General features: G+C 43.5%; 1 protein-coding gene across 1 annotated transcript in view; it reads right to left on the bottom strand.

The window, feature by feature from the left end:
- Positions 1 to 920: 920 nt before the first annotated feature.
- The window catches only part of LOC143768887 (uncharacterized), a 38,309-nt gene continuing 11,945 nt past the window's right edge, over positions 921 to 27,284 (bottom strand). The window contains exons 2-4 of the mRNA XM_077257506.1: positions 4,243 to 4,378; positions 1,730 to 1,809; positions 921 to 1,399 (exon numbers count right to left, since the gene is read on the bottom strand). Coding sequence (XP_077113621.1) covers positions 1,032 to 1,399; positions 1,730 to 1,809; positions 4,243 to 4,331 — 537 coding nt within the window. The 5' untranslated portion in view covers positions 4,332 to 4,378 and the 3' untranslated portion in view covers positions 921 to 1,031. The remainder of the gene's footprint in view (positions 1,400 to 1,729; positions 1,810 to 4,242; positions 4,379 to 27,284) is intronic.

Genomic DNA, 27,284 nt, shown 5'->3' with positions numbered 1-27,284 from the left:
AGACCAAGGTAGAATCTCACCAAAGCTTCTACTTTGAAAATGGCGCTGATGACACCGTGCGCAGAGATTGTATAACCACACAACATTCTATGTCAGTGTGACATCACATGTGACAGCAACAACGTGCTGTCGTTATGGCTGACCCTTCTCTCTGTTATATATAAAGTATATACAGTATTATAGAATATTATATTATATATTATATTGGATTATATATTATTATTATATATTATATTTTAAAAAGATTAGTATTTCTAGGCATCTTATGTTTTAAGATTTATATATAATTTTATGAATATTAGAGTACACAAACTAAGTATATTAGATGTCTTGGAATAAGAGTATTTTTGTAATTTATATTTGTGCATTTTTCCCTATAGAAACCTCAGCCAACGCAGAACATGTTTCTTATGGTTATTCTAAATTTCAAAAAAGCAAAAGAAAACCCACATGCTCACCTACCAGACCCTTAGTACTTTGCCTCTCCACCAATATCCTGGCTTTCTATTCCAGGAGGAGTCACTAGGTGAACGCTGCAGCCAATCAGTTACATTAATCCAAATTTCCCATTCATGTTTCATCATGATTTAAAATATACAGTTTTAGAAAAAAAAAAAAAAACATATAAATAATATTTAAAAAAAAAGGAAAGTATGACTGCGTAGTCATGGTATGATATGCAAATAGAGGAAAACTGGAAGGTCACAGATCAAGTTAATTCACCTACTTGACCCTCAAGAAAATTATCAGGTCATACAGGTGAGTACATAAAAATCAACATACCCCATAGTTATGGGTCAAATTCAGATTCCCCCCTGTTCCCCGGCCATCATCAAGCAGCTCAATGAGGTGACATAGGTCTCCCTATCTAACCAGTTAGATAGCAATGAGGGAAAATCAGTCTGCAGTACAGCAGGGCATTGACCCAAATCTGAGACTGGCCCTATGTTTCTGGATGGGTGGCAACCATTATTTTTTGGGGTTCCGTCACTCATAGTTGCAGCAGCCCCATTTTAATTTTTATGAAAGGTTCACAATATGCGGTCTTGAGTTTTGGAAGCGAGTTGTACAGGAGATCCACTTGCAGCTGGAAACTCCTTGGGCCTGGGATTGGGTGGAACTGGAAATGGCCATCTGAACTCAATCTCAGTGGCGGTGTCTGAGGATCCACTGTCATCCCTTCTGCTCTCTGATACTTCTCTGGAGAGCTCTGCAGGGACCGGTCTAAGTGGAGAGCGGCTTCTTTCCCGGCTCTCTTGTCCTCTTTGCCACAGAGGAGTTCTGACCTGTCTCCCTCTCGCAGTGATGGCAGTGGTGTCTGTTCGGTGTCCATCAGTAGTAATTGGTCTCCTCTGATCCCTTTGAGAAGATCTCAATTGATGGGCAATCGTAGCATGACCTATAAAGAAATAACAATTTCTATAATGCAACATTGCATAAAAAGAACACTTTTGGACCAAAGGGATAGAACTTGCTGATGCTTCTTGGTTTCTTCTTGGTTTAGGGAGGGGAGGAACAATTGATTAATGTTTGGGGTAAATAAATTTGCTCAGTGTATCCCCTCTCTGCAGCACCATAAAGCAGGGGTGGAACCAGACAGCAGCTAAATCAGCCCCCAAGGAATATGAATGGTAAGATGGAGGATGCACTGAGTGTCCTGAAGCCGGTACCCGAGGGAAAGCTCCTAACAGAAAAGCTTCCTATAAGGTGGGAATATTCTCTCACTCACCCTTACTTTCTGGTCTGCTCATCCATGTCTTGTCAGCCATTAGCTGATGCAGCTCCCGGGAAGTTATGGCTTTTCCGGGGCTGAGATGGTGGAATAATAGAAAACGAGAATGAAGTTCTCTGATGGCACAGATTTTATGGTGCTAAATATCAATAAAAAGCTGTAGAAGTAAAGCACTAGATGTATGAAACAAACTAGCTTGCACTTTTAAGGCCAAGGTAGAATCTCAGCAAAAGCTTCAACTCTGAAAATGGCGCTGATGTCACCGTGCGCAGAGATTGTATAACCTCACAACATTCTATGTCAGTGTGACATCACATGTGACAGCAACAACGTCCTTTCATTATGGCTCTTCCCATATGAAACCCGTCCTCTCTCGCAAGATTTTTTCAGATTGTTTATCCAAGTTAAATTGAAGAATTTTGGATTTTTTTCTGTTAATTTTGAAATAGGAAACCTCCGAGAAGGATTCCAAAATTTCAAGCAAAGTAGTAGTAGATGTGATTGGGTCGGAGAGAGACAGCAGCAGGTCATCCGCGAACAGACTGATTTTGTGTTGTCGGCGAGTATCAATACCCCTGATCAGTATGTTATTCTTAATTTGGATCGCCAACGGCTCTATTGCCAATGCAAATAAAAGCGGAGATAGTGGGCACCCTTGTCTGGTGCCGTTATTTATTGAAAATGTTTTGGATAACTGGTTATTAACATATATCCGCGCGCTAGGGGAGGAATACAAAGCAAATATAGATGTGGTCAGTTCTCCACCAAAGCCAAAGCGATCCAGGACGGCCCTAAGGTAGTCCCAATTTATGCGATCAAACGCTTTTTCAGCGTCTAGCGTAATCAATAGTGAAGGGGATTGGTTTGCTTTAATTTTATTTATGTTTAGAAGCCTCCTGGTTCCGTCTGAGGTCTGTCTTCCCAAAATGAAACCTTGTTGGTCGTTGTGAATCAGTCCAGGGAGAACTTCCTTCAGCCTTTCAGCTAAAATTTTTGCATAAATTTTCAGATCGCAATTAATAAGTGAGATAGGTCTATAATTTTGAACCTTATCCGAGTCACTCTGGCCCTTGGGAATCATGACTATCGTAGCCTCTAACATTTCCTTTGGAAAGGAACCACACATAGATGCTCTGTTAAAGACCTGCTCCAAGCACGGGGATAAAATGTCAGAGAAGGCTCTATAATACTCGCCGACAAAACCGTCGGGTCCGGGGGATTTCTGTAATTTGAGGTTGTGTATTATGTTTATTATTTCTTCTACACGGAACGGTGAGGTCAGAACCTCCAAATTTGCAGGGTCTATTTCAGGAATTTGTATATTCTCCAAAAAGTTTTTTATAATTGATTTGTCTGGGTGTTGGATATTGGGATCTATATTTAAATTATAGAGACTGTGATAATACTCGGCGAAGGTGTCGGCAATTTCCTTTGGGTGAAATTTTATCTCGCCTTGCTCATTTTTAATATTGGAAATTCTATTTCTAATTCTCTCTTTTTTTAGTCTGTTTAGCATGAATTTCGTCGGTTTATTAAGAGAAGAATAAACCTTAAATTTTGATATTTTTATTGCTGAATCGTAGTCAGATAGGATGGCTGTTTTTAGTTTTTGTCTAAGGTTGAGTACATCTAAGTGGATATCTGATGAGGGTGGGTGTAGGGTATTTTGTATTCCTTCTTTAACTCTGATTTGTTCTTGTAGGTTTTTTATATTCTCCCTTTTCTATTTGTTATACCTAGCTGAAATCTGCATGATTTTACCCCTCAGGACCGCTTTATGAGCGTTCCATAAAGAGGACCGATACCCTCTGTGGAGTTTTCGTTGAAATAATTTCTGATAGTCTCTTCTATTTCAGATTTATATTCAGGGATATTGAGGAGGGTGGCATTGCATTTCCATGAAAAGGTATTTTGGGGCATTTGGGAGAGATTAAGTTTTGATAGTACTGGGGAGTGGTCAGAAAATGACTTGTTAAGGATATCTACACTTTCAAATGTATTCAGAGAAAAGATGTCCGTCAGAACTAAATCAATCCTTGAGGAGGTCTTATGTACAGAAGAGTAATGTGTGAACTCCCGTGAGGAAAAGTTAAGGCACCTGAAGACGTCGTAAAGTTCGTTTTCTTTGAGCCAGTTATTGATAGATGGAGCTAGATGGCGGGTGATTGAGGATGAGTCAATATGCCCATCTGGGACTATATTAAAATCTCCCACCACTAGCAGAACTCCTTTATGGTGGGTCTTGATTTTCTTTAGAATCTTGTTAAGGAAACTTATTTGTCTACGATTTGGAGCGTATACATTGACTATAGTGTGAGAAGTATTATTAATTAAGCAGACCAGAATATGGAATCTGCCTAGAGGGTCTTTGATTTCCTCAGTCATCTGAAAAGGGACAGAATCTTTGATTATGGTAATTACACCAGCTTTTTTTTGTGTTGTAGGGAGGAAAAGATGTGCGGATAATTCTTATGCGAGAAGGGAGGGTGGTTGTTTTCGATCAGCTTTACCTCCTGAAGGCATATGATGTCTGCCTTGCTCTGTCTGATCTCTTTCCATATTGTGAATCTTTTCCAGGGACTGTTGAGACCCCTGACATTGTATGACAGGCTCCGCAGGGACATTGAACACAGGACAACTTTATTTCTAAGAAGATTGACACAAAAGAAAAATTTCGTTATAAACAATGAAACTAGCAATAACAGTAACCAATATACTTGAAACTTGATATATGAGAACTTTCTAAAGTCCTCTTGAAGGATCTCACTCTTGATGAGATCTCTTCTATTAAAAGGGGAAAAACTCGTGTAATGAGCCCCCGGCTGCACCCGTAATAGATGTGAGAGACCAATTTAGGTACCAAAAAATTTCAGACAAATCCATCAGCCAGACAAGAATTTAAGAAAGTCCCATCCCTCATCCGGACTTATCAGAGGGATCACTTTGCCTCTATAAGAGGCTAGGAGCTTTGTGGGGAACCCCCATTTATACGCAATCCCTTTGTCCCTTAGTCTAGCAGTGATTTCTCTGAAAGATCTACGGACGTCGATGGTGTGTTTTGATAAGTCTGCGAATATTTTTATATGTGAGTATGGTTCTGGGAATGTACCTTTTTCTCTCAAAAAGTTTTGTATCTTATTCTTGGTCTCAAAGAAGTGAATTCTTAGCAAAGTATCTCTTGGCTTGTCTGAAGAAATTTTGGAGGGCCTGGGTAGTCTATGAATCCTATCAATAGATAGTTCAAGGTCAGTTAGTTCAGGGATGGCGGACTTGAATAGGTTTTTGGTGTAATCGGAGAGGTTTGGTTGGTTAATGTTTTCAGGAATACCTCTGATCTTTATATTATTTCTCCTATTTCTATCCTCGAGGTCTGCTAGTTTGAATTGTAGATTAATTATATCAGTTTTCATGTCCGAGTTTTGTTTTTCGAGGGCCTCTGTCTTGTTCTCTAGCTCTTTAACCTTCTTTTCACTCAGTTCTAGTTTTTTTGTAATTCCCTCACAAATCTCAGAAAATGAGATCTAAAATTTGCTCAGGCCTGTCTCAAGTCTTCTGTCAATAAGGTCAGACATTTTTTGAAAGAAGCTTTCGTTAGGGATCAGTTTCTCCTCCTCTAGTGGACATTGATCGTCCATTTTCCTGCGTATAGCAGGACTTTCATTGGGAGAGTAGTCTCTATATGAATCTGAGTCTTCAGACTCAGAACCTTCTATCAGATCCCTAGCTGCCATATCTCTTTTTGATTTAGAAGTATCCATATGTTCAGAGAAGGCAGTATTGAGGTTAGCAGGTGCTTGTTTTTTAAGTTCTTTAATATTCTGAGAGATGTGTGAACTGCCTTTAGGAGAGAGTGGGGGCCTTGACTTTTGTGAACCTGGTTTAGGGATGCCACTAGAAGCGGATCCAGATATCCTGTTTCTATCTATAAGAGGAGGTAAAGGTTTAATGGGCGATCTAGAATTGTCGCGTTTATGAGTATTAGAAATGTCTTCCGTGGATCTGGAGAAGGATGTATGTTGTGAGTTTTTGCCTCTTGGGGCAAATTTTTTAACTTCACTTCTTTGTGCCATATTGGTGTAAATGATTACCCGCAATGTATCTTATACAGTATTATAGGAATCTACAATCTAGGACCGACCAAATTTCAAGGTAATAACAGTAAAAGCAGAGTTCTGTGATATAACTTTCACGGTTGCCTGGAGATGTAATATTCCGCAGCACAGTTCTCTCAGGTAAAAAAAGAAAAAACAACAATAATTCACCATGTAGTTTCTACAGATAATATGCGTGATGATTTCCAGTGTGGAATTTGCCACCAGTAGTAATAATGCGCAGCTTCTATGACTGTGGAATGGTTAGAGCTCAGCTCGGTTCCAATATATCTTGCTTGGAGCTTGCTGTAGCACAGCTTTAGTAAGGTAGTAACAGTATCTTTGCACAGCTTGACACTTAATGCGGTTCCGCAGATAAGAAAATTCCCCTATGCGTATCAGAGGTGTTCCACACCGCCGGCTCAGTGTACAACACCCATTAAGTTCCACAGCACGGCTCCCGCAGGTAATATAAAAGCGGTCCACAGCGCGACTCCCGCCCACTATTTCAGCACTGTTCCACAATGTGGCTCCCGCTAATAAACTAAATGGTATTCCACGGCACGGCTCCCACAAATAACAGCACTAATGTTCCACTGTGGGGCTCCCCTCCACAATTATAGCTTAATACCACAGAGCGGCTCCTGCCAGTACCACCAATCGAGTTCCACAATATGGCTCCCGCTGTCTGAATCAGCTAGATTCCACAATGCGGCTCCCGCTGAGAGTGTTACCTGTGCCCGTATGGCGATGCTGTGATGCTTCTGTCTCTACTTTGGTGCAGGAGCTCCAGAACGAATACTGCGACCCGTGCTGTTGTCTGTTGTGTCGGTCTCCTCTCTGATCCTGTGCTGTGATCGGGTACTCCAACTCCTGCCCGCAGAGCCAGCACTGCTGTATCGCTTTCTCTGAGTCTTACAGCCGCAATCCTCTGCCGACGGTGTTAAAGAGAAGGAGGGCTGTTCGAATGCTCACAGTCGCGGTAGTCTCGGTAGTCTCCGCTGACGTCCTGAGCCCGGCTTGAGGGGGTGTCGCTCCTGCGCTCCTTATCCGGCTCCTTCAATCGCGGCACAGGTCCGGCGGCCGCTTGCAGGAACCCACAGGGGGGCAGCGTCGGGAGCGGTGAGGGGATGAGTACACGAGCAGCGGTGGTAATAGGAATCGCTTACCGCTAGTCGCCGCGTCTGTCTCTCCTCCTGTCTCAAACAGCAGCCGGGCTCCTTAGTTCCTGCTTGAAGAGGTGGCGCCGCTGCGTCTGTGTCCCCGGATCCTGCAGCCGCTGTCTTCAGCCAGCAATGCTTGTGAAGGGAGGTCTGTCCCAGTGCGTCCAACTACGGTGAGCTCCGTAGCCAGGCTGCCAAAGTCTAGCGAACAGCTTTGAGAAGGGGGGGAGGAAGTCTCCTTTGCACTCCGTACCTGGCACCTTCGGTCTTTATGCCAGCCCGGCAGCAGGTTATTAGCACTCCAGGGGAGGATTCTTCTGCCGCTTACCACAGATTTAAATGCGGCTTAGGAAGGCTTCTCCGATATGAGCGTTGATTTCCGATGCAATGAAAGGGAAAAGGAGTTATAAATCCTCTGCCCTGAGTTGCACGAGAGCCCGATGAGGCAATGTCTTCTTTCCTCCGATCAGGCAGCAGTATACAGGGGCCAAATCTCCCACCATGCGGCTCCAAGATGGCGCCCGTCTTCCTCAGGGAGAGCTGCACGCTGTTCAGAATTCAAATCTCAGGATCCCCTGAGGCTAGAGACACGATTTAGGGCTCATTTTGTTCCCAGCAGCTATATTATCAAGATTGGCTCCCAATAAAGCTTTTCCTGGTCTCTGTAGTCGATTTAAGTCGCTTTGTATAGGGTTGCAGACTGGAGCTCACAGCTCTTGCTTCTTCACATAGCAAGAGCTAGGCCACGCCCCATATCAATGTATTTGTAATTATTATTGTAAAATACAAATCTCTGCCCTGCATCTCTCCATCCTGCCACAGATGGTGTAACAAGCGCTCGTCTCCCTATATGAGTTGTGATCTCTTGGGGTGAGCTCTTCTCCCTATATGAGTTGTTATCACTGGGGACGAACACTTCTCCCTATATGAGTTGTTATCACTGGGGCAAGCGCTTCTTCTCCCTCTATGAGTTGTTATCACTGGGGGCGAGCACTTCTTCCTATATGAGTTGTTATCGCTGGGGGCGAGCACTTCTCCCTGTATGAGTTGTAGTCAATTGGGACGAGCACTTCTACGTATGTGAGTTGTTATCACTGGGGGTAAGCACTTTTTCTCCCTGTATGAGTTGTTATCACTGGAGGTGAGGGAGATGAGTTGTTATCACTAGGGGCGAGCACTTCTCCCTATATGAGTTGTTGTCACTGGGGGCGTGCACTTCTCCCTGTATGAGTTGTTATCACTGGGGGCGAGCCCTTCTCCCTGTATGAGTTGTTATCACTGGGGGCGAGCACTTCGTCCTAGATGAGTTGTTATCACTGGGGCGAGCACTTCTCCCTGTATGAGTTGTTATCACTGGGGTAGAGCACTTCTCCATATATGAGTTGTTATCACTGGGGGCGAGCACTTCTCCCTATATGAGTTGTTATCACTGGGGGTGAGCACCTTTACTCCCTATATCAGTTGTTATCACTGGGGGCGAGCATTTCTCCCTGTATGAGTTGTTATCACTGGGGGCGAGCACTTCTCCCTATATGAGTTGTTATCACTGGGGGCGTGCACTTCTTCTCCCTGTATGAGTTGTTATCACTGGGGGCGAGCACTTCTTCTCCCTGTATGAATTGTTATCACTGAGGGCGAGCACTTCTTCCTATATGAGTTGTTATCACTGGGGCGAGCACTTCTCCCTATATGAGTTATCACTGGGGTAGAGCACTTCTTCTCCCTATATGAGTTGTTATCACTGGGGGTGAGCACTTCTCCCTATATGAGTTGTTATCACTGGGGGCGAGCACTTCTTCTCCCTGTATGAGTTGTTATCACTGGGGGCGAACCCTTCTCCCTGTATGAGTTGTTATCACTGGGGGCGAGCACTTCGTCCTATATGAGTTGTTATCACTGGGGCGAGCACTTCTCCCTGTATGAGTTGTTATCACTGGGGTAGAGCACTTCTCCATATATGAGTTGTTATCACTGGGGGCGAGCACTTCTCCCTATATGAGTTGTTATCACTGGGGGCGAGCACTTCTTCTCCCTATATGAGTTGTTATCACTGGGGGCGTGCACTTCTCCCTGTATGAGTTGTTATCACTGGGGGCGAGCACTTCTCCCTGTATGAGTTGTTATCACTGGGGGCGAGCACGTCTCCCTATATGAGTTGTTATCACTGGAGGTGAGCACTTCTCCCTATATGAGTTATCACTGGGGTAGAGCACTTCTCCATATATGAGTTGTTATCACTGGGGTAGAGCACTTCTCCCTATTGGAGTTGTTATCTGGTTGTGAGCACTTCTTCTCCCTATATGAGTTGTTATCACTGGGGACGAGCACTTCTCCCTATATGAGTTGTTTTCACTGGGGGCGAGCACTTCTTCCTATATGAGTTGTTATCACTGGGGCGAGCACTTCTCCCTATATGAGTTATCACTGGGGTAGAGCACTTCTCCATATATGAGTTGTTATCACTGGGGTAGAGCACTTCTCCCTATTGGAGTTGTTATCTGGTTGTGAGCACTTCTTCTCCCTATATGAGTTGTTATCACGGGGGACGAGGACTTCTCCCTATATGAGTTGTTATCACTGGGGGTGAGCACTTCTCCCTACATGAGTTGTTATCGCTGGGGGCGAGCACTTCTTCCTATATGAGTTGTTATCCCTGGGGGCGAGCACTTCTCCCTGTATGAGTTGTTATCACTGGGGGCGAGCACTTCTCCCTATATGAGTTATCACTGGGGATGAGCACTTCTCCCTATATGAGTTGTTATCACGGGGTGAGCACTTCTTCTCCCTATATGAGTTGTTATCACTGGGGGTGAGCACTTCTTCTCCCTATATGAGTTATCACTGGGGGCGAGCGCTTCTCCCTATATGAGTTGTTATCACTGGGGGCGAGCACTTCTCCCTATATGAGTTGTTCTCACTGGGGGCGAGCACTTCTCCCTGTATGAGTTGTTCTCACTGGGGGCGAGCCCTTCTCCCTGTATGAGTTGTCGGGACCACACTCAGTCGGAGCAGCCTTTGGAAGTGGGGAATCACCAGAAATAATACACAAGACACGTCTCGTATAGTATATCACTGGGAAGCTTTTGAAGCACGCCTGCCTTCAAGGTGCTATCCCCTCTTTATATAGTTGTACAGGTAGTTTCAGTGGTTATACAAGTTTTGCTTGTTTAAACAAAGAGAGAAAAGAGAAGACAAAAAAAACAGTTTCGGCTATGTGATAGTTTCACAACAAACAAAACAGTACAGTTTCGCCTAAGTGGCAGTTTCACAAACAAAAAATAGGATTTCACACTATAGCTAAAATGTCCTTGAATGGACAGGTCAATATTGATCACAAATTCCTTTTTGGTTCATTGAGGTAACCATTTTTGTTCCGCTCTTCACAATCCCCCCTTTGACATATTCCATTCAAAACCTTGTCATATAGACGATTATTTTAGTCATTCTTTTTGTGATATTACAAAAAAAAACAACTTTATATTCTCGCATCCATTACACAAAATTTATTTGTGCATACCGAGATACCCTTGAGTACAACCTTGAATAATACATATATAATTACAATAACTATAACTGTATGTATTAGGCTTTGCATAATCCCGGTAACCCACCCACCGATCCCCCTGAACCAATTGGCCGGGTTAAGAAAAGAAAAGGTATCTGACCACCAGCTATCCTTATTTTGGTCATTGTCTTTGTCATACTGATCCCTGAGTCGTTGTACGTCTTCTAATTTAAATCTCATACTCATAGTACTATCCGGGTCTATATAATGACAGCAGGTGGGTCCGATGATTTGACACATACCCTCTTGTGAGGCAGTTAGGTAATCCAATACCAGGGTATGTTGGTTAGTGACTATTATAAGCTGATTCTGTACAGCTATACTAGTATTTAATATGTCCAATATATCCCAAATCTGGTCATCTAGATAATCCGTGGCTCTAACTAATTTATCCCACATCTGTGTTAACATAGGATAAATAAAAATGGTACTAGCAATTTTGTTGGGAATTCCCATTTGTACTATATGTGGCCTCCCCGAGGGACGTGGTGAGTTATCTGCAGCTCTTTTATACAGTGTGTGCTTGGGCACGGCTTGCATATTCACTTGTTTGTTCGAAATTATGAAAGTAGCCGGGGTTAGGCGTCCTAATGTACAAGTACCCTTTATACCTACGGGAAGCCATTTATATGCTCCTTCTCCGCATATCCAAAATGTACCCTCAGGCAGATCCCACAAAGCTGAGTGCTGCAATACCAATCTGTGAGCCAAATCCACAAAACTAGATACATTCTGAAGCATACACCAAGAGGGTTTTTGTCCCAAGGGGCTACAGTACCCGGCTGCGGGATTCCCACATACATGCATTCCGTTGACATACTCATCGGATTCATTACAAACCAGGTTCCCCGGCTTACTTGTACAACTGTTTGCATCACCTTGGGGGAACAACTCGGAATGTTCCCATTTTCTATTATGTATGTACCTTTCCAATACTGTAGGTTTGAAAGCATCAGAGGAAGGGGTGGTTGTACTGAAACTGAGCTGTAGATTTTCAGTGGGGACCTGTCCTAAATCAGTTCCTAGGTACCCATGCTCCTCCTCTGAGTGCTAAATATTGTAAGTTGCCTATTTTTCCTGTAAGATTGCCCTGCCACCAAGGAAATTCTACCCATCCCACAACTGGTATGGCGATTGTAGTATTCCATAGTCTAGTATTGCCAGGTTGGTTGTTGGCCAGGTTGTCTGAACAATTAGGCCAAGCGAATATTTCTTCAGCTGACACGGGAACTGCTAGAAAAGGTATACTTGTGGCTGATACTGGTGAATGGGTACAGATCCAACAATCTGCCAGGGGTTGCGTATTATTTAACAAATCATGCACTAATTTTCTATGATGTTGTACGAATCTATTGTTCAAAGGGGCTAGAGAATTCAATCTTTCCCATGCCTCCGTTGAGGTTAACATTATTAACATCAATATCATGAGTCTTATACTGCTTTTTTGCAATGGCTTGCATGTATCCATGATGCCTTTCCTTCAAGCTTGACTGCTGTTGGAGTTGTTAACAGGACTTGGAAAGGTCCGTCAAATCTCGGTTCCAGAGTCTTTCTGGTGTGTCTTTTCACGTAGATTTGCTCACCAGGTTCCAACTTGTGGCCTCCTTCGAGATTTTCTGGATCTGGAAGGGAAGCAAAAACTTGCGAATGCACTTTAGTTAAACGTTTTTGTAATTCTTGTATATAAGCAGTTAAAGTCTCAGTATTCAACATCAGTTGTTGTGGAAAATAACTCTTGTGAAAACCAAAAAATAGAGCGCACTACCAATACAGGTTATAATAAAATATCTCAACGGGGTGCAACCAAGCAGCCAAGCATGAGGAATACACAAGGAAAAGACGCTGCTCCAAAGGATGCACACCACAGAAAATAAAACAAAGATATATATATGTATAATATAAACAAGGGATTTTTATTAACACACAGCAACTTCAATACACATAAAACATAATTAAAAACAGTATAAAGTACAATTGGCACATAGATAGATAACGTGTGCAAAATACAGAGTACAAGTCTGCAAAAACCAGCATATAAATAGCAGGAGTGACCCTCTGGCTCATGGAGCTGATAATGAATGATCATACAGGTGCACCACCTTTATGAACAGCCCAAAGAAACTATCCTCCAACCTGGGAAAACTACTGAAGTGTGGACGCCCAACGTGCGGGGCAAAACCACCTAAATTCAGTGATACCTATGATGACTTATGCAGTCCCAGTAAATCCCATGTCCCCTGACGAAGCCCTTTTGAGAAGGGCGACACGCGTTGGGCGTTCTCTCTTTTTGGCACACACTTTGTCTGCGTCTGGAGCTGGTGTGCCTACCTTCTCCATCTTGGGTATGTTCAGCCCACCCATCTTATTAGAGACATGGGATTTACTGGGACTGCATAAGTCATCATAGGTATCACTGAATTTAGGTGGTTTTGCCCCGCACGTTGGGCGTCCACACTTCAGTAGTTTTCCCAGGTTGGAGGATAGTTTCTTTGGGCTGTTCATAAAGGTGGTGCACCTGTATGATCATTCATTATCAGCTCCATGAGCCAGAGGGTCACTCCTGCTATTTATATGCTGGTTTTTGCAGACTTGTACTCTGTATTTTGCACACGTTATCTATCTATGTGCCAATTTTACTTTATACTGTTTTTAATTATGTTTTATGTGTATTGAAGTTGCTGTGTGTTAATAAAAATCCCTTGTTTATATTATACATATATATATCTTTGTTTTATTTTCTGTGGTGTGCATCCTTTGGAGCAGCGTCTTTTCCTTGTGTATTCGTTGTGGAAAATAACAACCCAAATTTGCTGCTCTACCAAAAAGAATCTCATGTGGTGACAGCTTAGCCTTCCCCCTTGGGGCGTTTCGGATGGAATACAGGGCAAGTGGTAGACACTCGGTCCAAGGCTTTCCTGTTTCTGCCATGGCCTTCTGGATTTTTAATTTTATTGTTCCATTTAATCTTTCCACTTTACCTGAACTCTGTGGGTGATACGGAGTGTGAAACTGGTTTTCTACTCCCAACATTTTCATAACATTCTGGAATATTTCTCCAGTAAAATGGGTACCCCTATCTGACTCGATCACCTCAGGCATGCCGTAACGGGGTATCAGTTCATGTGCTATTTTAATGGCAGTAGTTTTTGCTGAGGCTTTACGAACTGGATAAGCCTCTGGCCACCCTGAGAACATGTCCACACACACAAGCACATATTCGTATCCATTGTACCTAGGAAGCTGGATGTAGTCGATCTGGAGTCTTTGAAAGGGATACAGTGGTCTTACATGATGCTTGGTTTTGGTTTTAATGGTCTGACCTGGATTGTGTGCCAGGCATATAGCGCATGCAGCACACATGTTCCGAGCAAAATTACCAAAGCCTGGAGCCAACCACCTTTCTTTTACCTTGAGCGTCATACCGTTTGCCGATACATGCGTAGGTAGGTGGAGGTCACTCGCCACTGCGGGGTACCAGGCTCTGGGTAAACACAACAAAGTTCCTTTTTTCCATAATCCTTGCTGATCTTCTGCCCCTTTTTTCTGCCACTGCCCTCGTTCTTCGTCGTCTACCTGTTTCTGAGCTTCCTTCAATCTCTCCTCATCATCTTCAGAGCTATCTAGTGTGTGGGCATGATGTAAGGGTTTACGTGCTGCCTGTTTTGCTGCTTTGTCGGCTTTATCGTTACCCCTGGCTTCCTCGGTGTCGAGTCTCACATGTGCAGCTACCTTTATCACCGCTATTTCTTTAGTTTCTTGTGCTGCCTCCAGAATCTGTCTAATGAGGGAGGCATGTTTAACAGGTTGGCCTGAAGCAGTCATATAACCTCTGGCTCTCCATATTACGCCAAAATCGAAAATAATGCCATGTGCATATCTAGAATCAGTGTATATGTTTGCTGTCTGATCTTTGGCTATTTTTAGAGCTTCAACTAATGCCATAAGTTCTGCTTCTTGTGCAGACTGTTTAGCAGGGAGAGGTTCTGCTTTCAGCACTTTATGCTGAGTTACTACCGCATAACCTGTATGAAATTGTCCATTCATATCTGCATATCTACTGCCATCTATGAAAAGTTCAAATGTAGCATTACAGAGTGGCTTGTCACGTACATTACGTAAGCCCTGAGTCTCTTGTTCCATTAATTGTACACAATCATGCATTGACTCTGATGGGTCAAAGGAGTTGGAGAGTGCAGTTTCCTCAGGTATGGTACCCCCCTCAGACTCTAAAGGGAGCAAAGACGCGAGATTAAGAGTCTGAACCCTGGCAAAGGAAATGTTGGGCGGCAGTAGTAGGGAACATTGGAGACGGAGGTGTCTGGCCATTGAAATATGTTTAGGTTGGACCTGGTTAAGAATGCCATGTACATCATGAGTGGTCTGAACTAGAAGTGGGTGATCAAGAACAATCTCAGAAGCTTTATCTAATAACAGTGAAATTGCGGCTACTACTCTTACACAAGAAGGTGCGGCTCTAGCTACAGGGTCCAGATGAGCTGATATGTATGCCACAGGTCTCTGTTTGTTTCCATGTTTTTGTGTGAGCACCCCTGTAGCATGTGAGGATATCTCAGCTGCCATCAATTGAAAAGGTTTAGTGTAGTCTGGGAGTCCCAAAGCCGGAGCTGATACCAGTGCTGTTTTCAAAGAGGAAAATGACTGTTTAGCCTCTTCACTGAGTGAATATGGCGTGTTGGCAATACAGTCATATAAAGACTGCATGAGTTGACTTGCATGTATGATCCACTGTCTACAGTGTGAAACAATACCCAGGAAAGCACGCAGCTGTTTGTGATTCCTGGGTTCAAGCATGTTACGTATGGCTTCCGTACGTTGAGGTGTGAGGTGTCTGATGCCCTGTGATATGCAGTGACCTAAGAACACGACTGTTTGTTGACAAGCCTGGAGTTTCTGTCTATTTACTTTACAGCCTTCTTGCGCTAGGAAAATTAAGAAATTAACAGTTGAGGTAACTGCCGTCTGCTCATCAGGGCAACAAATAAGTAAGTCATCTACATACTGTAGAATGACTACTCCTGGTTCTGGGGTGAAATTTTTCAGCACGGTCTGCATTGCTTCAGAGTACAAAGTTGGTGAGTGTACCATACCTTGTGGCAATCTTGTCCATGCTAATTGTTTACCCTTGAATGTAAAGGCAAACAAATGGCAACAGTTCTTATGTAGTGGCATAGAAAAAAATGCGTTTGATAAGTCAATTACCGTAAAATATGCAGCAGTGCTGGGAATTTGAGACAGTAAGGTATGAGGATTCGGTACCACAGGGGTGACCGGTGCCAAAACCTTATTGATTTCCCGTAGGTCGTGCACCATGCGATATTTCACCATAGTTTCTTTGGAGGAAACTTTCTTTTTAACAGGATATAAGGGTGTATTGGCGGGTGACCTGATTTCTACCAAAACACCTTGTAACACATAATCCTGATTTTGTTGAGAAATCGCCAGTTCTTGCTGGGCGCTGATGGGGTATTGCCTAAGCTGAGATAAAATGGTTCCCGGGGCAGTTTCTAACAGTATAGGAGCTACTGATAAGAATCCTACATCAGTGTCTCCTTTTGCCCATAGGCTGTCAGGAACCCGAGACAAGTCAATTTTTGCTTGTTGAGTGTAAATTTCGGGAAAATCCTCCATTGCCTGTATTCTAACATATTGTTCCAGAGTTTCTGCATCTTCAGGGATGGTCAGCATAACTGTGCCATTTTCTCTAAAATGGATGTTTGCGTGCATTTTACTTAAGACATCAGTACCCAGCAAGCAGGTAGGTGCACCTTTAGCAAATAAAAATTTGGATACAAAGGTTTTAGGGCCAAAGCTCACATTTAAAGGTTTTGTAAAGGGCAACGCCTGAATTTTACCATCATACCCTTCTGCATATGTTACCTTTGAGGATATATTGTCAGGATATGGTAAAAAGTCTTGATTTAAAATGGAGGATGTTGCTCCCGTATCTATCAGAAAAGGTACATTTTTACCCTCAACCTCAACTTGTATTATTGGTCTTCTAGAAGGAAGAGAGACCTGCATAACCTTCAGTCATTCTGAGCTGTCTGTTTGATCAGGCGCTGGGTTATTTATCCTATTTTTGGGTACAAAGGTTCCTGAATCTATATCTGCTTTTCTCTTCCTACATTCCCTTTGGAAATGTCCTGGCTTCTTACAGTAATGACAAGTAAACTTTTGATTAGCAGAGCCAGTATTAGCCTGTGCAATTCTTACTGGCTTAGAATTTTCTCTTAAGTCCATTTCTATCCCTACAGCTTTCTGTCTAGCCAGGTGTGGGTCTTCCAAGGTTCTCCAATCAGGGGTTGCGGCCTTAAGCTTTTCCTTCACTTTTGGAGACAATCCATCTATAAAGGTTTTTGTAACTAACCTCATCATTCCTGAAGCGGTTAGATCCATGCCTTCATCTCTGAAATTATTTTCTACACTTAGATAATATTCATCTACTGATTGTCCAGATTTCTGAGCCACCACTCCCGTTGTTCCTCTCTGCCTCTGTTTTTCCCTCATAAAAACCATTAAGTGATCTACAAATTGCGTACCTGATTCTATCGTTTGTAAGGCACCATCTCCTGCCTGGGGCCTATGTACCTGTAGATTTGCTAATAGCTCCTGGAAGAGTCCAGGAGTCATTTTCATTCTACATAATTCTTCTCCATCTGCCCAAACTCCAGCGTGAGTCTGCATAATTTGCTGTATATATTGTGCAAATCTAACTGGACACTGGGTGGGATCTGGTGCGTTATGCAAGAGAGACATGCCTTCAGCGGGGGACCAAGGGAAATATTGTCGAGTTTGGTGATATCTAGTTCCCATTACTCCGTCAGCACCAGGTTCCCTAAAGGGTCTTGGTACTACCCTAACAGGGGCAAGTACAGCGCCATGTCTAGGTGTACCACAGGCTAGGCAATCATTTCTCCAGTCTGGATTTTGTTGTCCACAGTGCGGACATACCCATCCTCCTGGTCCGGCTAAACTTTGAGGTGGTGTTTGGAGAAAAGATGGGGCATGTGGGTTAAGGTATGGGGGTGGGGTGTTCTTATATTCCACATTTTGTTTTTCTCCATAGCCTGCGGGTCTAATACACCACTTTTTATTCTGTTGATTATATGTCCATCCCTCTTTTTCTGCTACCCTAGAGACATCAATCAACGCTTGGATCTGATCTATCCATTTCTTGTCTCTGATTATGCCTTTTTTTTTTTCCTGAATTCCTTCCCATTTTTTTCTACTAAAGGCTTCTGCCTTAGTAACTCCAAACTTACTAAAAATCTTTCTCAGCCCCTTAGTGGCATCTTCACCACTTCTCTCCTTTATGATAGTATAGATATCTAATTCTTCTGGTTCCGACTTTGTTTGCTTATTCCCCATTTTCTTATCCTGAGCTTTTTTTCTTTTCTTGCCCTAGGTGGCGTTTGGGTATGAGAATACCTCGTTACCTTCTTCCTAAGGAGCTAGGATGTTTAACGGCTTCTGCGTACCGTGTTGATGTAAGAAAATCCTGATTCCTACACCTATAGCAAACAACACAAATGCAACCAGACAGAGGATCAAAATACAACGTATCTTGTCCCAGGCTAATTTATCTGTCCTGGGCTCATACTATCATACACTTATCCGTCACCAGGTTTTCGTCAAAGACAGGATCAGAGATTGAACATAGGCGCGGAGGTCTCCCCGAAAGGACGCAACCACGTTGCCCAGTGGGACAGTCACTTCTTCTGTTTCAACACCCTGGGCGGCTTATAGGGCTATTCCCAACTTCCACACACCTTCTATTCACATTCACTCTCATTCAATGCCGTACTCCGTGAGGTGGTCAATTCCTAAGTAGTTCAAGAACCCGAGCTATAGGTATCCTCCTCTACTAGAACTACCCGCTAAAGGACACGACACAGAAAATCTTACGGACAGTGCAGGGCAGATATAAGAGATCTAACAGTGTCTCTTACCTGGCCAGGTTTTTATTCATCTGCCGTCCATTATCCCAGATTCTCTTTTCGTTCGTATTCTGCCGGTGTTCTTGAAGGAGTACACAGACCTCGGGTCCCTGTTCAGGCGCCAGGAAATGTCGGGACCACACTCAGTCGGAGCAGCCTTTGGAAGTGGGGAATCACCAGAAATAATACACAAGACACGTCTCGTATAGTATATCACTGGGAAGCCTCCGAAGCACGCCTGCCTTCAAGGTGCTATCCCCTCTTTATATAGTTGTACAGGTAGTTTCAGTGGTTATACAAGTTTTGCTTGTTTAAACAAAGAGAGAAAAGAGAAGACAAAAAAAACAGTTTCGGCTATGTGATAGTTTCACAACAAACAAAACAGTACAGTTTCGCCTAAGTGGCAGTTTCACAAACAAAAAATAGGATTTCACACTATAGCTAAAATGTCCTTGAATGGACAGGTCAATATTGATCACAAATTCCTTTTTGGTTCATTGAGGTAACCATTTTTGTTCCGCTCTTCACAGAGTTGTTATCACTGGGGGTGAGCACTTCGTCCTATATGCGTTGTTATCACTGGGGCGAGCACTTCTCCCTGTATGAGTTGTTATCACTGGGGTAGAGCACTTCTTCTCCATATATGAGTTGTTATCACTGGGGGCGAGCACTTCTCCCTGTATGAGTTGTTATCACTGGGGGCGAGCACTTCTCCCTATATGAGTTGTTATCACTGGGGGCGTGCACTTCTTTTCCCTGTATGAGTTGTTATCACTGGGGGCGAGCACTTCTTGGTTATATATGGAGATGGCTACTCTTAGGACGCATCTGTTTCCACCAGTTTTCTGTTAGGATGTGCCAGTCAGTCTTTTGATATTAGTATAATTAAGCACTATGACTGCACTCCATCCCTCAGCTGTTTTTAAATATCTTAGGATCCCACCGTCCCATATAAATGTAGGCTCTAGCACAAGAGAGGATTCACACAGGCAGGTTCCCAGCAACGAGAATGGCCTTAAAGTGACTGCCGGGTGCACATAAAATGGCCAATGTATGCGCGAAGCATTCTCATTAATGTATTAATGCAAATAAAATTGTTTACGTTTCATATTTGCATGCTATACTGCTACAGAGTGCTACTTTGTTGGTTAGAAAAGAAGATAGCTACTCTTAGTGAGCACCTGTTCACACCTATTTTCTGTTTGGATGTGGAGGTCAGTCTTTTGATATTAGTATACATAAGCTCTCTGACTGGGCACTCCACACCTTAGCCTCAGGCATTTTTAACAACAGCAGGAGCCTACCTTTCCATATAAATGTAGGCTTTAGCCTAATAAAGAATTCACACAGACTGGTTCCCAGAAACGAGAATCGCCTTATGTTGGCGACTGGGTAAACATGAATGGGCCAATTAATGCACTAGGTATCCTCAACTTTTCTAGAGCAGTAAAGCCAAACAAGTTTCATATATTTCATGTTGGCTTGCTATAGCACTCCAGAGTGCTACTTGATTTGTTGGTTATAAATGGAGATGGCTACTCTTAGTGAGCACCTGTTTTCTGTTTGGATGTGGAGGTCAGTCTTTTGATATTAGTATATTTGAGCTCTCTGACTGAGCACTCCACCTATCAGATGTTATTAAATATAGCAGGATCTACTTTCCCATATAAATACTGTTAGGGCTGGTGGAACACACCGAGTAAATAGACAGATGTTATTTGATGCGTTCGCAGCCCGGGGTCCACCGTGCAGGAGAGAACCTGCTGCTGGCAAATGGCGGCCCTATATGGCGGTAGAAGCGAACTCTGTTACTTCACAGAGTCGCCTAAAGAAAGCACTGTGTCCTGTTAACCTCACAGGAGTACACAGCAACTGCCGAGCAGATAGCAGTTTGTGGTTACGCAACCATACAATCTCCTCACCGGAGGAGCCGGTATTCTAGGGGCTTATTTCAGCCGGAGCCCTGAATCCATACACTCAATCTCCTCACCGGAGGTGCCGGTATTCTAGGGGCTTATTTCAGCCGGGTCCCTGAACACATACACACGTAACCACACTGGCGCAAAGCACATAACTTAGATTTGATACTAGCGCATGGCCGTGCGGCCATGCAAACCTTTTATAGCTGCAGCAAGTACAAGACCTTCCTAGAAGGACCAATGAGAGGCTGCCACAGAGCCTGAGCACCTTCAGGACCTTCCTGGAGAACCAATGGGCTTTGCTGCAGGATCCAAGCATGTGACCCTCGGTCTCTAATGAGAGATCTTACCCTGGGCATGCTCAGAAGGGGAAAAGCAGGACTTAGTCCCAAAAGCGTCTGCTTGCCGCTGCCCAGCACTGGCTTCAATGGCAGAAGCTGGAAAAGCAGCAGAAACCCTTTGCACAGAGTCAGACTGAGCGAGACGCTGGGACCGATGTCTCAGGCTGAGCAGGCTCCACTGCGGCAGGAGAAGAATGGGAGACCGCAGCGGAGATGGCCTGAGATTCCCCTTGTGCAGAGATGGGATCTCGACCCCTAACAAATACAGGCAGGTTCACAGCAACGAGAATGGCCTTAAAGTGACAGCTGAGTACACATAAATTGGCCAACTAATGGCTAAGGATTCTCAATTTTTATAATTTTACACAGCATTAATGCAATTAAAATTAAATATATTTAATTTTTGCATGCTATAGCGATACAGAGTGATACTTTGTTGGTTAGGAATGGCGATGGTTACTCTTACAGAGCACCTGTTCCCACCTGTTTTCTGTTTGGATGTGCCAGTCAGTCTTTTGATATTAGCGTAATTAAGCTCTCTGACTGCACTCCACCCCTCAGCTGTTTTTAAATACAGCAGGATCCCTCCCCATATAAATGTAGGCTTTATCACAAGAGAGGATTCACACAGGCAGGTTCCCAGCAACGAGAATGGCCTTAAAGTGACTGCCGGGTGCACATAAAATGGCCAATGTATGCGCGAAGCATTCTCATTAATGTATTAATGCAAATAAAATTGTTTACGTTTCATATTTGCATGCTATACTGCTACAGAGTGCTACTTTGTTGGTTAGAAAAGAAGATAGCTACTCTTAGTGAGCACCTGTTCACACCTGTTTTCTGTTTGGATGTGGAGGTCAGTCTTTTGATATTAGTATACATAGGCTCTCTGACTGGGCACTCCACACCTTAGCCTCAGGCATTTTTAACAACAGCAGGAGCCTACCTTCCCATATAAATGTAGGCTTTAGCCTAATAAAGAATTCACACAGACTGGTTCCCAGAAACGAGAATCGCCTTATGTTGGCGACTGGGTAAACATGAATGGGCCAATTAATGCACTAGGTATCCTCAACTTTTCTAGAGCAGTAAAGCCAAACAAGTTTCATATATTTCATGTTGGCTTGCTATAGCACTCCAGAGTGCTACTTGATTTGTTGGTTATAAATGGAGATGGCTACTCTTAGTGAGCACCTGTTTTCTGTTTGGATGTGGAGGTCAGTCTTTTGATATTAGTATATTTGAGCTCTCTGACTGAGCACTCCACCTATCAGATGTTATTAAATATAGCAGGATCTACTTTCCCATATAAATACTGTTAGGGCTGGTGGAACACACCGAGTAAATAGACAGATGTTATTTGATGCGTTCGCAGCCCGGGGTCCACCGTGCAGGAGAGAACCTGCTGATGGCAAATGGCGGCCCTATATGGCGGTAGAAGCGAACTCTGTTACTTCACAGAGTCGCCTAAAGAAAGCACTGTGTCCTGTTAACCTCACAGGAGTACACAGCGACTGCCGAGCAGATAGCAGTTTGTGGTTACGCAACTATACAATCTCCTCACCGGAGGAGCCGGTATTCTAGGGGCTTATTTCAGCCGGAGCCCTGAATCCATACACTCAATCTCCTCACCGGAGGTGCCGGTATTCTAGGGGCTTATTTCAGCCGGGTCCCTGAACACATACACACGTAACCACACTGGCGCAAAGCACATAACTTAGATTTGATACTAGCGCATGGCCGTGCGGCCATGCAAACCTTTTATAGCTGCAGCAAGTACAAGACCTTCCTAGAAGGACCAATGAGAGGCTGCCACAGAGCCTGAGCACCTTCAGGACCTTCCTGGAGAACCAATGGGCTTTGCTGCAGGATCCAAGCATGTGACCCTCGGTCTCCAATGAGAGATCTTACCCTGGGCATGCTCAGAAGGGGAAAAGCAGGACTTAGTCCCAAAAGCGTCTGCTCGCCGCTGCCCAGCACTGGCTTCAATGGCAGAAGCTGGAAAAGCAGCAGAAACCCTTTGCACAGAGTCAGACTGAGCGAGACGCTGGGACTGATGTCTCAGGCTGAGCAGGCTCCACTGCGGCAGGAGAAGAATGGGAGACCGCAGCGGAGATGGCCTGAGATTCCCCTTGTGCAGAGATGGGATCTCGACCCCTAACAAATACAGGCAGGTTCACAGCAACGAGAATGGCCTTAAAGTGACAGCTGAGTACACATAAATTGGCCAACTAATGGCTAAGGATTCTCAATTTTTATAATTTTACACAGCATTAATGCAATTAAAATTAAATATATTTAATTTTTGCATGCTATAGCGATACAGAGTGATACTTTGTTGGTTAGGAATGGCGATGGTTACTCTTACAGAGCACCTGTTCCCACCTGTTTTCTGTTTGGATGTGCCAGTCAGTCTTTTGATATTAGCGTAATTAAGCTCTCTGACTGCACTCCACCCCTCAGCTGTTTTTAAATACAGCAGGATCCCTCCCCATATAAATGTAGGCTTTATCACAAGAGAGGATTCACACAGGCAGGTTCCCAGCAACGAGAATGGCCTTAAAGTGACTGCCGGGTGCACATAAAATGGCCAATGTATGCGCGAAGCATTCTCATTAATGTATTAATGCAAATAAAATTGTTTACGTTTCATATTTGCATGCTATACTGCTACAGAGTGCTACTTTGTTGGTTAGAAAAGAAGATAGCTACTCTTAGTGAGCACCTGTTCACACCTGTTTTCTGTTTAGATGTGGAGGTCAGTCTTTTGATATTAGTATACATAAGCTCTCTGACTGGGCACTCCACACCTCAGCCTCAGGCATTTTTAACAACAGCAGGAGCCTACCTTCCCATATAAAAGTAGGCTTTAGCCTAATAAAGAATTCACACAGACTGGTTCCCAGAAACGAGAATCGCCTTATGTTGGCGACTGGGCAAACATGAATGGGCCAATTAATGCACTAGGTATCCTCAACTTTTCTAGAGCAGTAAAGCCAAACAAGTTTCATATATTTCATGTTGGCTTGCTATAGCACTCCAGAGTGCTACTTGATTTGTTGGTTATAAATGGAGATGGCTACTCTTAGTGAGCACCTGTTTTCTGTTTGGATGTGGAGGTCAGTCTTTTGATATTAGTATATTTGAGCTCTCTGACTGAGCACTCCACCTATCAGATGTTATTAAATATAGCAGGATCTACTTTCCCATATAAATACTGTTAGGGCTGGTGGAACACACCGAGTAAATAGACAGATGTTATTTGATGCGTTCGCAGCCCGGGGTCCACCGTGCAGGAGAGAACCTGCTGCTGGCAAATGGCGGCCCTATATGGCGGTAGAAGCGAACTCTGTTACTTCACAGAGTCGCCTAAAGAAAGCACTGTGTCCTGTTAACCTCACAGGAGTACACAGCAACTGCCGAGCAGATAGCAGTTTGTGGTTACTCAACCATACAATCTCCTCACTGGAGGAGCCGGTATTCTAGGGGCTTATTTCAGCCGGAGCCCTGAATCCATACACTCAATCTCCTCACCGGAGGTGCCGGTATTCTAGGGGCTTATTTCAGCCGGGTCCCTGAACACATACACACGTAACCTCACTGGTGCAAAGCTCATAACTTAGATTTGATACTAGCGCATGGCCGTGCGGCCATGCAAACCTTTTATAGCTGCAGCAAGTACAAGACCTTCTTAGAAGGACCAATGAGAGGCTGCCACAGAGCCTGAGCACCTTCAGGACCTTCCTGGAGAACCAATGGGCTTTGCTGCAGGATCCAAGCATGTGACCCTCGGTCTCCAATGAGAGATCTTACCCTGGGCAGGCTCAGAAGGGAAAAAGCAAGACTTAGTCCCAAAAGCGTCTGCTCGCCGCTGCCCAGCACTGGCTTCAATGGCAGAAGCTGGAAAAGCAGCAGAAACCCTTTGCACAGAGTCAGACTGAGTGAGACGCTGGGACCGATGTCTCAGGCTGAGCAGGCTCCACTGCGGCAGGAGAAGAATGGGAGACCGCAGCGGAGATGGCCTGAGATTCCCCTTGTGCAGAGACGGGATCTCGACCCCTAACAAATACAGGCAGGATCGCAGCAACGAGAATGGCCTTAAAGTGACAGCTGAGTACACATAAATTGGCCAACTAATGGCTAAGGATTCTCAATTTTTATAATTTTACACAGCATTAATGCAATTAAAATTAAATATATTTAATTTTTGCATGCTATAGCGATACAGAGTGCTACTTTGTTGGTCAGGAATGGCGATGGTTACTCTTACAGAGCACCTGTTCCCACCTGTTTTCTGTTTGGATGTGCCAGTCAGTCTTTTGATACTAGCGTAATTAAGCTCTCTGACTGCACTCCACCCCTCAGCTGTTTTTAAATACAGCAGGATCCCTCCCCATATAAATGTAGGCTTTATCACAAGAGAGGATTCACACAGGCAGGTTCCCAGCAACGAGAATGGCCTTAAAGTGACTGCCGGGTGCACATAAAATGGCCAATGTATGCGCGAAGCATTCGCATTAATGTATTAATGCAAATAAAATTGTTTACATTTCATATTTGCATGCTATACTGCTACAGAGTGCTACTTTGTTGGTTAGAAAAGAAGATAGCTACTCAGTGAGCACCTGTTCACACCTGTTTTCTGTTTGGATGTGGAGGTCAGTCTTTTGATATTAGTATACGTAAGCTCTCTGACTGGGCACTCCACACCTTAGCCTCAGGCATTTTTAACAACAGCAGGAGCCTACCTTCCCATATAAATGTAGGCTTTAGCCTAATAAAGAATTCACACAGACTGGTTCCCAGAAACGAGAATTGCCTTATGTTGGTGACTGGGTAAACATGAATGGGCCAATTAATGCACTAGGTATCCTCAATTTTTCTAGAGCAGTAAAGCCAAACAAGTTTCATATATTTCATGTTGGCTTGCTATAGCACTCCAGAGTGCTACTTGATTTGTTGGTTATAAATGGAGATGGCCACTCTTAGTGAGCACCTGTTTTCTGTTTGGATGTGGAGGTCAGTCTTTTGATACTAGTATATTTGAGCTCTCTGACTGAGCACTCCACCTATCAGATGTTTTTAAATATAGCAGGATCCTACTTTCCCATATAAATACAGGCAGGTTTCCAGCAACGAGAATTGCCTTAAAGTGACTGCTGAGTACAAATAAATTGGCCAACTAATGCGCTAAGGATTCTCAATTTTTATAATTTTTCACAGCATTAATGCAGTTAAAATGAAATATATTTCATATTTGCATGCCTTAGCGCTACAGAGTGCTACTTTATTTGCGATTTATAAAAGGCTATGGTTACTCTTAGTAAGCACCTGTTCCCACCTGTTTTCTGTTTGGATGTGCCAGTCAGTCTTTAGGTATTAGATAAATATAAATTGGCCAACTAATGGCTAAGGATTCTCAATTTTTATATTTTTCCACAGCATTAATGCAGTTAAAATTAAATATATTTAATTTTTGCATGCTATAGCGATACAGATTGCTACTTTGTTGGTTAGGAATGGCGATGGTTACTCTTACTGAGCACCTGTTCTTACCTGTTTTCTGTTTGGATGTCCTGGTCAGTCTTTTGATATAAGTATACTTATTTTTGTCAGACTAAGCACTCCACAACGCAGCCTCAGGCGTTTTTAGTAACAGCAGGATACTATCTTCCCATATAAATGTAGGCTTTAGCCCAAGAGAGGCTTCACCCAGGCAGGTTCCCAGCAACGGGTATTGCCTTATGACGGCTACTGGGCAAATGTGAATTGGCCAATAAATGCGCTAAGTATTCTGAATTTTTCTAGAGCAGTAAAGCTATTTAAATTTAATATTTTTCAAGTTTGCATGCTATAATGCTACAGATTGCTACTTTATTTGACTGTTATGTATGGAGGGGGCTACTCTTAGTAAGCACTTGTTCTCTGTTTGGTTGTGCCAGCCAGTCTTTTGATATTGGTATAGTTAAGCTCTCTGACTGAGCACTCCACCCCTTTAGACGTTTTATATACAGCAGGATCCTACTTTCCCATATAAATGTTAGTAATTGGGATGTCTGGTACACGACATAAAACAGCTGACATCAACCCCACAACTAATACCCCACTTACCACCACACCAGGGCAAGGGGGAAGAGCGGAGGCTAAGATCCAGAATTGGCGCATGTAATTGATTCGCCATTTCTTGGGTGGCTGGGAGCTGATGTTCTATTGTTCTGACGTCTGGGAGGGGGTCCATATCCATGGCCCATTCCTAGGCTATTAACACATTTACAGCCCAAGTCTGTATTCACCTTCATGACTGGGCCTAATTTTACCACTCAGTGTCACTTTATGAGGTAATAACTCTGGAAGCTTCAACATATCCCACTGATTCCGAGATTGTTTTTTCATGACATATTGTACTCTATGATAGTAGTAACATATAACTTGCGTTTATTTTCAAAAGAAAAAAAATTGACAAAAATTGTGAAAATTTTGTAGTTTTCAAATGTAATTTTTTGGTCTTTAAATAA

This window comes from Ranitomeya variabilis, chromosome 4 (assembly GCF_051348905.1).
Source record: "Ranitomeya variabilis isolate aRanVar5 chromosome 4, aRanVar5.hap1, whole genome shotgun sequence".
NCBI lineage: Eukaryota > Metazoa > Chordata > Amphibia > Anura > Dendrobatidae > Ranitomeya > Ranitomeya variabilis.
Note: the sequence above shows the minus strand (reverse complement) of the source record. Positions and strands in the feature narration are given on the sequence as shown.